Source organism: Penicillium pulvis (genome assembly GCF_028828015.1).
Source record: "Penicillium pulvis strain IBT 33274 chromosome Unknown contig_12_segment0_segment0, whole genome shotgun sequence".
Taxonomy (NCBI): Eukaryota; Fungi; Ascomycota; class Eurotiomycetes; order Eurotiales; family Aspergillaceae; genus Penicillium; species Penicillium pulvis.
In genome coordinates, this window is record NW_026643072.1 from 3,579,564 (window position 1) to 3,591,802 (window position 12,239).

The window sequence follows — 12,239 nt, forward strand, 5'->3', positions numbered from 1 at the left end:
TTTTACGCGGAAGCGCCCTCAGCAACAGCCTTGCCCTGCTGCGCCTTCTCGGCGAGCTGAGCTTCCCGACCACCCCAGCTAAAACACAAAAGCATGTCAGTATGGGATCAAAGCATAATGAGTGAAACCACATGGACACAGCCATGTTGATTTCCATCAGATACATATTGGAGCAACTTACTTCCAGTAGTTCAGATACCGGTATCCCTGGGTAGCCTGGGCGCCGAAGTTGGTCAAGTGGCAGGCAAAGAGCAGGTAGTTCTTGGGTGTGATGGCGAGGGAGTAGCGCATGAAAGTACCAGCGTAGACGAAAAGGGCAGCAGTCATGGTACCAGAGATACTGCGCAGTGGTATAAGCGTTAGTCGCGATCTTTCCTTTCCTTATCTGGGATATCTGTGATAGATAGACAAGGGAAACCAGCTTCCGATTGGAATGAAACTAGGCCGGAGCATTGACTCGGGGCAGTAATCGAGTCGGAGGGTTCAAACGTACATCTCAGGATCCTTCTGAGTGTCCATCACAGCGGCGAAGGGAATACCGAAGTTGGAGACGGGGCCCCAGAAGTCTGCAAAGCATCGTCATTAGCAATCTGCTTTCAGAAGCATAGCTTAAGCCTATTTTTCGTCTCCGAGTTCGTGCTTCCGTCTGGGTTTTCGGCCGGTTGTTTCCGAAGCATCTGGAACCAGCCATATTCTTGCGTTTTGACTTCCAAGGTGTAATATCATAGCTGGCCGATCTCGGTCCCGGAAGCACGGCGGGAAACTCGGGGGAAGAATTGGGGCGCAGGAAACGTACGAGTGGAGCAGACATAGTCCGCTACCTTGTTGGAGCGGATCTTGGCGTTTATTGCCTTGATAGCAGCGGCCATGGCGACGGATGCTGGTAACAATCGAGGGTTAAGGCGCGGTAAGTTGAGGTTGGGGTTCTGCGGGTGTGGAATTGACTCGACTTGACCGGGGTCGGCCGTTGGTCACGTGCCTGTATCGGATATCAAGCGGCTTATTTCCGTCAATCAAAAGAGGTGGGATTTAGTCTAGGCCTTGGTGGATTTATTGTTCGGTATTTATATTGCCAGGTCTATGTTCACTATGGACAAGTGAAGTCACTGTAGGATTAATCGTTGCTTGTGGTATCCCAACCTTGGAAATTGAAACTTGCCGTGCCGTTATCTCTAAAATATATAGTGCTAGGAAGGTACGGTTGACTTGACCTCACAACGTTGGAACCAATTGTAAATTTTCTAGCTTCATAGATATGGAAAACAAATATGTATTGCATTTTTGCGACAGGGGGTCATAGGAGCTAGCTAGCATTATTGGGTACTAAATGCAAATCTCAAAAGGATTTCTCGGCTTTTTTTTGGTTTCCATCCTTGACACGACCTCCATTCCGCATGCGCCGCAACGCCTTGCCCGGTAGATTGTGGGCTGATCTAGCCTGTATGCGCGCTATTTCTCCTGGACACAAGAGCCTCAATTCACTCCTAGCCCTGAACCGTCCCTATACCTTTCCAGGTGAAAACAAACCGCCAATTTGAAGCTTGGAATTTTCTTCCGATGTACACTTAAATCATCTGCCACCGAAGCCTGGTGGGGGGTATCCTCGTCCCTGTCCAGGGGGCTGGAAGCCGGGAGGAGGTTGGAAAGCACCCGCTAAAGATAGAGGCGTTAGCTGGGGGGACAATCAAAAAATTTGATAAAGACAAAGACTTACGAGGAGCACCGGGGGGAACGAAACCAGGAGGGGGAGCAAAGCCAGCTAAAAGAGCGAACATGTTAGTCTCTAGAGATATACTTGAGTCATCATTTCAGGAACTTACGAGGTCCACCTGGGGGTCCTCCACGACCAGCGAATCCTGGAGGGGGCGCACCAGGGAAGCCTCCCGGAGGGAAACCACCGAAGCCACCGGGAGGAGGCGGGCCACCGACACCAGCAGCAGGACCACCGAGTCCAATGGGCAGGCCACGACCAGCGGGCTTGCTGACACCAGGGCCGGCAGCGAGAGTGGCAGCGGGGCCAAGACCGGGAGCGTTACCGAGACGGGCAGAGGGGTCGGCAGGAGGGGGACCGTCGACAGAGCAGGAAACGACCTGGGCGCCGCGCACGATGGTCAGACCGAGGGTTCGCTTCTCCTCCGCTTCGACCTGCGGGGTGGCAGTGGAGCCGGGGGCGGCCTTGGATTTCCGCTTGATACGGCGGAACTCTTCTGTGTCGGCGAGAACAAGGTTCATGTGCTGCAGAGAAATAAGATCTGTCAGTACTTGCTATGAGCATGTGTTGATGGGGGACAAGGACGGACCTTATCGAAGGCCAGCATCTGACCGGTCATCTGGCGACCATCGTTCAGGGTAACTCTCATCCGGTAGTTGATCTAAGAGACATGTTAAACGGGGCAATTGGAGTAGGATTGTATCTTTGAATTGATCTTACGAGGTTGGCCTAGACAAAAGAAGTTAGCGACAGCCATTCGGGGCATATGGTCCAGGATTGCACTGAGGGATCGCGGAGAACTCACCATCTTGCCTTGCTTGTTGGCGGCCATTATTGGCTAGAACGCGCACGAGTGCGACTTCGAAGACCCAAAAAATTTGCAAGAGAGACAGTAGTAGTGTTCTCTTGACGGGTAGATCGAGCGAGGCGCGGGATCCAGTGAGAAGCTAAGCTCTTGATTGATACGGCGCAGGTCTGCACTCAGTTTCTGGATAGTAGCTGACTCATCAACTGACAATCCACACCGCCTGACCGAGATATGATTAGATCAGCAGACCTGAGATGGTCACGTGCTGTTTGAATTTAAGATTTCCATCACATGACATGAGGGCTCGCTTCCGACTTCCCGTGACCTGGATCCCGTGATTTTGGAGCCCACACAAACCGCTTTTGTGCTTTTCGCAAGTTCAATCTCGTCGTCAACCACCCTCACGCCCAACCACACACCAGTCGCCATGGTATGTTAACACCACAACCACCATTCTATAACGCACAACACACATTCTAACAGCAATGCAGTCGGACGGAAAGGACAAGAGCGCAAACCCCATGCGCGAGCTGCGCATCCAGAAGCTCGTGCTGAACATCTCTGTCGGCGAGTCTGGTGACAGACTTACCCGTGCCGCCAAGGTGCTGGAGCAGCTGAGTGGTCAGACCCCCGTCTACTCCAAGGCCCGCTACACCGTCCGTACCTTCGGTATCCGTCGTAACGAGAAGATCTCCGTTCACGTCACCGTCCGTGGCCCCAAGGCCGAGGAGATTCTCGAGCGTGGCCTCAAGGTCAAGGAGTACGAGCTCCGCAAGCGCAACTTCTCCGAGACCGGTAACTTCGGATTCGGTATCTCCGAGCACATCGATCTTGGTATCAAGTACGACCCCGGTATCGGTATCTACGGCATGGACTTCTACTGCTGCATGTGAGTGATACCCAGGAACAAGGTCAGAGGAGGCGAGGAACAAGACTAATCATGGTTTTTTAAATAGGACCCGCCCCGGTGAGCGTGTTGCCAAGCGTCGCCGCTGCAAGGCCTCCATCGGTGTCAACCACAAGATCAACAGCACCGAGACCATGAAGTGGTTCAAGAACCGCTTCGACGGTATCATCCGGTAAACGCCTCATGGAAAGTTGGGGTGAATGAAATCTTGTGATTTACGATTCTCCCTCCCGAAAAGAAAACAAAAAACTCGGCCCAGGATGAGAATCAACCCGGCCGGGCTCCTGATCTCTGCGTCGGATATGGTGTTCTGAACCCTTCTATTTTTTTATCTACCACGGCAACCAGGATAGGCGTGTTAGAGACATGAATTCACTACACATTTGCACAAAGCGCATTCCCTTTTCACAATGAAGGCTTCACGAAAGGTGTTGATTTCCGCATAACCATTGTCGAAAAGACTGGTTGATACTGGACTCGTCCGGTGTCACCATGACTTGCTTGATTTGGGTTTGCCCCGTCAAAGAGTCGGTCTGTATCTCCAGGTTCGTCCTGCGAGATGAGTACCATCTGGCCTATCTTGTCCGTTACTGTCTACACCTGGTGTGCTTTCTTTGCGTAGCAGTAGTCTTCGTAGTACGTAGTTGTAGTTGGGCCGAAATACCCCTCTAGACCAGCCCACTATCCCACCAGCCCACCCTACTTGAAAGTGCCCATCACACTTCCTTCACAAGGACTGCACCAGACGGTAGTAACTTTCGACAACTGGTCGCTGAGCGACAGACAGCCCTATGGTGTCCAACGCTACCAACACGAACTCCAGGATCATCGATCTCTATTACATTACTTGTCAGAGTAGTGCGTCAACAAGTGGTAGAGAGTGTTGACAGCCTCAATCTTGAATATAATTTGTTTCCTATAAAGCTTTGCCCCTACTCTGTAAACAGTGGTGTAGGATTAAACGGATAAACGAAACATCTTATGGACACCAACCCAGCACCTGAAGTGCTGCTTGATGTATGAATCGGGGTCACGTGCCTGTACAAAATGGGGATTTGTTTTCTATGATGGCACCTAGCTGAAGTAACCCCTACAAATCAGAAAAAATGAAGTCTTACATGTGGTAAATCAGTGAAGTAATATCACTGAGATATAACAACAATATATCATGCTTCCAAGGTTGGCCAATATAGCATATCAATGCGTTCCGAGCCTGAGCCGTCGAATATATATATGGATACAGGTACTGAATCAGCTAGTCCAAACTTCACCTTTAATGCATTTCAATTCATGATTTGTGATAAAAAGAAAACAGACATAAGAAGGGAAATAATAACTGAAAATATAAGACCAAAACAATATCCATCATCCACATTTCCATCTCATACTCCCACACGTACTTGACTCGAAGTCACTTTATCGGGCACCTACTTTCCCCGAGTATACCCATTCCAAAGCTTCGAAAAGTATCCTCCCTGAGCCTGCTGCTCGTTCCAACTCTGCCTCCGCCCTGCCATACTCGGATCCGTACTATCCCGCTTCTGACTCTGCAAGGTCGAGAAGAGACCTGCACCGCCACCCGGGGACGAGGCACTCGAGCGTCGACGCTCGCCGACGCTGGGTACGGCAGGCGAGCCGGATTGGTTTGCGGTGTTGCCTGTGTTTGAGGATGTGGAGGCGTCGGAGTTCTGCACATATCATGTTAGTCAATGTCAACTTGTGGTGGTGGGCTATAGAGTGAAGTTAGCGAAATTGTTCATATACGGATGCAACGGGGGAATCCTACCATTTGAAATCCAGTTCCTCCAGCAATAATCCAAACTCAACACGTTTGCCGAGTGGTGTATAGGAATAATGTTTTGGGAAAAGCGGGAAATAGAGTAAATGGTACCTTCCGGGCGTTCAGATTAGCCGTCATCTCTGGCGTCAGCGCCCATGCTGCACGAGAGGTTGGTCCCTTTGCACCACCAGCCGTCCAGGCATTGACGTGCTCGTAGCGATCGCCAGCAGCACCATGCCAGTGACGGCGTTCGTTGTCGTTCGGGCTGTCGGACATGTTTGAATATTCGTATAGAGCGATATCTGTGAGGCTTGGTTTTCTTGTTCCTGTGATTGGAACGAGGCTATAGTTTCTTTAGAAATGGTTTTGTATGTTAATTCAGTTCTGCTTGGATTGAATATATGTAGAAGTAAAGTGAAACGATTTAATGGGAGCTAGGAGAGTCACGGGGATGGGGAGGAGTCAAAGACGTCATGGAGGGAATATTTGGTCTGGATGTTTGGGATCCACGGGTGGGGGTTTTGGTATTGATGAGATCGAGGTTGATCTGAGCATCGGGAGTATTGGAAGGGAGAGGAAGAAAAGAAAAAGAAAACCGTACGAAGAAGAGATAATGGCTTACCTTGATGGGTGTAGAGGAGTAAGAATGCAGAGCAAATGAGGGGAAAACCACATTTATATAGCAACGCACAAGAGTCTCTTGACCATACAGCATACACGAGAAACCCAGAAACTACTACCTTAAGCACTAAGTCTCAGCTCAAGTCCATACCGAAAACTCCGGACTTCGGTAGTTACCCCATCAGGCGATCATCGTGAAACCAAATGAATCACCATGATTAGTGATTGAGTACCTACATCGGATGGGCCTAGAGTTATTTTCTGAATTCAACCACTGATATCCAGAGGATAAACCTGTCTCCTGAATCCAGCGAGTCGGAGTGGGCATCATCTTGATTACGCGGCAACAGCTTGACGTAACTAAGAATGCGGGGAAAGCTCAGAGGCAATCAGCTAACTGCTGCATATATTAGACTAGTACTCGGTACTTAAGTTAATATGCTACTTTGCATATCGGCAGTAAGTACCGAATACCCCGCAATTCTTTTGCCTTGTACACTAGCTTGGCGATCATGTTTCAGTTTGGTTAGTTCCAGGTTTGGTATCTGGTCTTGCCGCATGCGATTACGTCGATTGTTTTGGGGGTTGAGTTGATCTCGATTGCGATTGAGTTTGAACTGGATCTAATGACGGATTCGAGTTGTGTGCTGGTGGGATACCCAAATTCTTACTCATTCCACTTAAGGCATGAGTGATCCACAGTAGATCAGAACCGGTGGGGATATGTAGGCCGTAGCTGTTCATCACTGATTTCGAGCTACGTAGTGTTTGTAACTACTTGAACACCAGGGAAATAGTTACTGAGCTGTTACGAAGAATAATTGAAGAAAAGATATCCATTCGTCACGGACGATGACAGTAATAAGAGATAACCAGAACCTAAGCCAGCAATAACAACCAAAGATCCCGCAGGAAAAATAAACCAAAACGCTGAAAGTTATCATTCACATCTTTGCGCATCAGTCGTGCACATCTTATACACAACTTTTAGGCATTTAAGCCTTGCCGATCCTGCAGACCAAGTCCTGGCCGTCAACGGAGTCACCCTCCTTGACTTGGAGGTTCTCGACCTTACCACTGTGAGGGGCGGAGATGACCATTTCCTGAAAGAATTGTTAGTAAAAGGTTCATAGGAATCGTACTCGTAAAGGGAGGAATTATCACATACCATCTTCATGGCGCTCAGCACCGCAATGGGGTCACCCTTCTTCACCTCGTGGCCGTCGTGGACACGGATCTCAACAACAACACCGCTCATGGGAGCACCGACCTGGCTGCTGTCGGCAGCGTCGGCCTTGGGGCGGGCAATGTTGTCGACGGAGGCCTTGTGGTCATCAACGCTGACCTGGCGGACCTCACCGTTGACCTCGTAGAAGACCTCACGCTGACCGGTCTGCTCGGAGAGGGGACCGATGGCGAGCAACTTCAGGATCAGAACCTTACCCTGCTCCAGCTCGACGTGGAACTCCTCGCCGATCTCAGGACGGGCCAGGAAGAAGCGAGTAGGCAGGACGGAAAGGTCACCATACTTGGAGACGAACTTGCGGTAGTCCTCGAACACCTTGGGGTACATGGCGTAGGAGGCAACGTCACACTCGGTGGCGGAGCCGAACTTCTCGCGGATGTCCTTCTTGATCTGGACCAGGTCCAGGGGCTCAAGGTAGAGACCGGGGCGCTTGTCGAGCTTGCGGCGGTCGCGCAGGGCTCGGGAGCGGAGAGGCTCGGGGAAGCCACCGAAGGGCTGGCCCATGAGACCCTCAAGGAACTCAAGGACGGAACCGGGGAAGTCGAGCTCGCCGGCGCGCTCCACAACGTCCTCAGCGCTCAGCTTGTTGGACACCATGAACTGGGCCAAGTCACCGACGACCTTGGAGGTCGGGGTAACCTTAACGATGTCACCAAGCAGGTCGTTGGCGGCCTCGTAGGCCTTCTTGGTCTCAGCCCACTGCTGGCCGAGACCGAGCTGACTAGCCTGGAAGATCAGGTTGGTGAGCTGGCCACCGGGGATCTCGTGCTCGTAGACCTCAGGGTCGGGACCGGTCAGACCAGCCTCGAAGGGAGAGTAGAGCAGACGGAGCTGAGCCCAGTAGGTGTCGAGGGCACGAACGTGACCGAGGTCGAGCTGGGGGTCCTGCTCGGTGCCCTGGAGCGAGGCCAGGATGGCACCGATGCTGGGCTGGGAGGTCATACCAGACAAGCTGTCAGTGGCGGCATCGACGGCATCAGCGCCAGCCTGGGCGCAGGCAATCATCGAAGCAACACCGGTACCAGCAGAGTCGTGGGTGTGAACGTGGATGGGGAGGTCGGGGTAGCGCTCGCGAATGGCACCAACCAGGAGACGGGCAGCCTGGGGCTTGAGAACACCAGCCATATCCTTGATACCAAGACTGTGAGTGCCCATCTGGACAATGCGCTCAACCAGAGCCAAGTAGTACTCCAAGTTGTACTTCTTGCTGGGGTTAAGCATGTCACCGGAGTAACAGATGGTGGCCTCAACCACACCACCGGCCTGCTGAACGGCCTTGATACCAACCTCGAGCTGGTCAACGTCGTTGAGAGCATCGAAGACACGGAAGATGTCAACACCGTACTTCTTGGCCTGCAAACAGAAGTGGTAGATGGCATTGTCGGGAAGGGAGGAGTAGGCGACACCGTTGGCACCACGCAGCAGCATCTGGAAGGGAATGTTGGGAACAGCCTTGCGGAGCTTGCGCAGACGGTCCCAGGGGTCCTCGTAGAGGAAACGCATGGCGACATCGAAGGTAGCACCACCCCAGCACTCAATAGAGTAAGCGTTGGAGAGAGCGTGGCTGGTCTCGTGAGCGATGTTCAGCATATCAATGGTACGCACACGGGTGGCCAGGAGGGACTGGTGGGCATCACGCCAGGTGGTGTCCATAATCAAGCAGCCCTTGTTGGCACGCACAGCCTTGGCCCAAGCGGCGGGACCCTCGCTGTCAATAATCTGCTTCCAACCCTTGGTGCAGGGCCGGGAGACATCAAGAGGGGCACCAGTGGCATCCCGGAGGATAGGCTTGATGATGTCGACCTTTAACTTGGGCTCACCAATCTGGCCCTTGATGCTGCTGCCGTTGACAGCGACATCACCCAGGTAAGCCAGCAGCTTCTGGGCACGGTTCTGAGAGCTGACCAGGGCGAACAGCTCGGGGGTATCATCGATGAAAGTGGTCCAGCAGGTACCATCAATGAAAGTAGGGTGGCTCAGCAGAGAAGCAAGGAAAGGAATGTTGGTCTTGACACCACGGATACGGAACTCAACCAAGGCACGCAGGACCTTGCGGCGAGCAATCTCGTAGGTGGAACCACGGCAGGTACACTTGACCAGCATGGAATCGTAGTGAGGGGTGATGATAGCACCGGCGAAACCGTTACCACCATCGAGACGAACACCGTTACCACCAGCAGAGCGGTAGACCTCAATCTTACCGGTATCGGGGGAGAAGCCCTTAGCGGGGTCCTCGGTGGTGATACGACACTGAATGGCAAAGCCACGGATGGAGATGCGGTCCTGAGTCAGACCAAGCTGCTCAAGGGTAGCACCAGCAGCAATCTGGATCTGGGCAGCGACGAGATCGATACCAGTAATCTCCTCAGTGATAGTGTGCTCGACCTGAATACGGGGGTTGATCTCAATGAAGTAGTGGCGGTTCTGCTGGTCCACCAGGAACTCAGCAGTACCGGCGTTGCGGTACTTGACGGACTTGGCCAGCTTCACGGCGTCCGACAGGATCTGGTCCCGCACGTTGACGGGCAGATCCTTGGCCGGAGCAATCTCAACGACCTTCTGGTGGCGACGCTGAACGGAGCAGTCACGCTCGAACAGGTGGACCACGTTGCCCTGGTTGTCACCAAGAAGCTGGACCTCAATGTGCTTGGGTTTGTCGAGGAAGCGCTCGACGAAGACGGTGCCGTTACCAAAGGCCGAGCGGGCCTCGGAGGTGGCACGCTCAAAGGCATCTTTGAGCTCGCCCTGGTCGCGGACGACACGCATACCACGGCCACCACCACCGAAAGCGGCCTTAATAATAATGGGGAAGCCATACTCATCAGTGAAAGCCTTGACCTCCTCAAAGCGCTCGACGGGTCCTTCCGTACCGGGAACAACCGGGACGCCGCACTTGATCGCCAGGCGGCGAGCGGAGACCTTGTCACCAAGAGCATCAATGGTCTCAGCGGTCGGGCCCACGAAAACGATGCCCGCCTTCTCGACATTTCGGGCGAACTCGGCGTTCTCCGACAAGAAACCGTAGCCAGGGTGGATCAGGTGCACACCGTGCTCCTGGGCGATCTTAATGATCTCCTCACCAGCCAGGTAGGCGCCGACGGGGGTATATTGACCCCGCTGGCCAATCATGTAGGCCTCGTCAGCCTTCTGACGATGCATGGACAGACGGTCCTCGTGTGAGTAGACAGCAACTGTCTGCAGGGACAGCTCGTGGGCTGTACGGAAGATACGAATGGGAATTTCACCACGGTTGGCTACCAGGATCTTCTGGAAGTGCATGATAGTGGAATTCGCCCGCAGACGACGGTGAACGGAGTCATGGTGGTGTTCGTGATGGTCCTCGACGAACTCGGACTCATCGATAGCCTCCTCGGGTTGGCGGTGCGGGGCAGACATTGTGACGTGGGGAAGGGATATGGGAGATTAGGGAAGTAGGACTGGAAGTTGGGGATCGATTAATAAATTGGCCCGGAAAACTCAATTGCCCGAATGGCAGGGAAAAAGGAAAACTGGATAATGTTTTGCGCGGGGGAGTGACTCACGGATTAATTGGGCTTTTGAAGCTCTGGATAGCTAACCCCAGGCCGATTTCGGCAGAACGCAAGCGCAATTGCTCGCAACTAGTAACAGAGAGTCAGATTAGACAGCGACTCCCTAGATAATGAATCGAGGAATTGGGAGAGAAGTGAGATGAGGAAAAGAAAAAGAAAAGTGGGAGGTGGGATAGATAAAGAGGGGGATGAAACTATATGGTGGATCTGCACGAGTCACAGGTACTTTCCGGGGCGAACACGCTGACAAGCAGAATGAGGTAACGAGTACTTACCGCCACTCACCGGTACACCGGACTCTCTTCAGATCCAAGGAATTTACTTGATAGCCAAGCAAATCAATAAATTCAGTATTGATACGTGGTAAAATATCCTCCCTTTCTCTACGAACTCCCCACTCTTTATATAGTCATTCCTAATGCCTATCTACGGAGGAAAATGAGGGGCCCACTGTCCCCCAAGGAATCTAGGCGAAGTCGGCGACGAGATCTCCCGATGATCTCATACCTTTGACTCTATAGGGGATCGGGTGGATTAGGTAAATAGGTGAGGACACTAGTTACCTCGGGTCCTCGGACCCAGAGCTCTCGTGGGTAAAAGAAAAGAGGTTTAGGGATCACGCAAAGAAAAAGTGGGTAACGACGCCCATGAGTCCAGACAATGACGGATATAGACGGGAAAACCTGGAGAATTTGTCCGGGGGAAACTCGGAGAACTCTCGATTCATGTGCAGAACGAACCCCATACCAATCACCAACTCCGATTAATCACGGGGAGTTCACCTCGGGGAAAGTCATTCCGAAACTCCCATTCTTACTGTATTTTTTTTTTTTTTTTAAACTTATCATTTAACGGATTGCCCAGGAACCTTCAACCAGGGACATGCATCGGGCGCATATCTGAATTCATTGGGTCATGCGTACAAATCCCTACAGGTAATGATCTCCAATGGACTCCGTCGTATCGTCCCCGGTGTACTCTTCCGACACCGCGAGGACCGCACGGGACCATCACCGACGGTCACCGATCTGTACCTGATCCTTACCGAGGATATCCATTATTCTCCTTGGCATGACGGTGATCTCCCGCCAATGTATGACAGGTGATGATTTCTAAAACAGCCAAGGGAGCCAAGAATCGCGGCATGAAGGGGGTTCATCTCAGTACTTCACGGAGTATGATACCCGGAGACGCGATAGCCTCCCCGCCCCACCCAAGTGCCGGAAACCCTTCCTAAAAATATCATCCCCGCCTGAGAGTACAATCTTACAGGAAAGAACTATAGACAATAATCAATTGATAATCTTATATAGCTCCACGTAACCTCAAATGTGACTGCATTGCAGCAGCCAAGTCCCAAGCCCTGCAGTTCTGATAAGCAAGTCAAAAAGTAAATCCGCAAATCAGATCCATCTACACCAACACACCTTATCACCATCCCAACTGAACAACAAACGTCATTTAGGTATTCCAATTTCAAATTCAAGGTTAAGATTCAACACGTCAGCCCCTCCTGGAACCGCGCCTCAATGACCCCAGATCTCCAGAATTTCGTTCCTAACGGAAAAATTCACTGCCACTGTTCTTCCCGCGCCCTACAGCTGGGGGAGCTATA

At 52.1% G+C, this 12,239-nt stretch overlaps 5 protein-coding genes across 5 annotated transcripts; 1 reads left to right on the forward strand and 4 right to left on the reverse strand.

Annotated features, from left to right (window-relative positions):
• Positions 1–2: 2 nt before the first annotated feature.
• Positions 3–926, reverse strand: N7503_002561 (pyruvate transporter MPC1; the record flags this gene model as incomplete). Its single annotated transcript, XM_057062108.1, has 4 exons — positions 3–78; positions 182–340; positions 494–566; positions 797–926. Coding segments are annotated over 4 exons (438 nt in total), but the record flags the coding sequence as incomplete, so codon positions are not given.
• A 644-nt stretch (positions 927–1,570) lies between these two features.
• Positions 1,571–2,543, reverse strand: N7503_002562 (small nuclear ribonucleoprotein-associated protein; the record flags this gene model as incomplete). The annotated part of the gene is made up of 6 exons (XM_057062109.1): positions 1,571–1,653; positions 1,715–1,759; positions 1,821–2,235; positions 2,301–2,372; positions 2,432–2,440; positions 2,517–2,543. The coding sequence occupies 6 exons, from the start codon at positions 2,541–2,543 to the stop codon at positions 1,571–1,573; spliced, it is 651 nt and encodes a 216-aa protein (XP_056926071.1).
• Positions 2,544–2,946: 403 nt separating this feature from the next.
• Positions 2,947–3,602, forward strand: N7503_002563 (60S ribosomal protein uL5; the record flags this gene model as incomplete). Its single annotated transcript, XM_057062110.1, has 3 exons — positions 2,947–2,949; positions 3,011–3,408; positions 3,476–3,602. 3 exons carry the CDS (start codon positions 2,947–2,949, stop codon positions 3,600–3,602), a joined length of 528 nt encoding a protein of 175 aa, XP_056926072.1.
• A 1,251-nt stretch (positions 3,603–4,853) lies between these two features.
• N7503_002564 (uncharacterized protein) lies at positions 4,854–5,482 on the reverse strand (the record flags this gene model as incomplete). Its single annotated transcript, XM_057062111.1, has 2 exons — positions 4,854–5,114; positions 5,318–5,482. 2 exons carry the CDS (start codon positions 5,480–5,482, stop codon positions 4,854–4,856), a joined length of 426 nt encoding a protein of 141 aa, XP_056926073.1.
• A 1,340-nt stretch (positions 5,483–6,822) lies between these two features.
• On the reverse strand, positions 6,823–10,469 carry N7503_002565 (pyruvate carboxylase; the record flags this gene model as incomplete). The annotated part of the gene is made up of 2 exons (XM_057062112.1): positions 6,823–6,930; positions 6,996–10,469. The coding sequence occupies 2 exons, from the start codon at positions 10,467–10,469 to the stop codon at positions 6,823–6,825; spliced, it is 3,582 nt and encodes a 1,193-aa protein (XP_056926074.1).
• Positions 10,470–12,239: the final 1,770 nt, after the last annotated feature.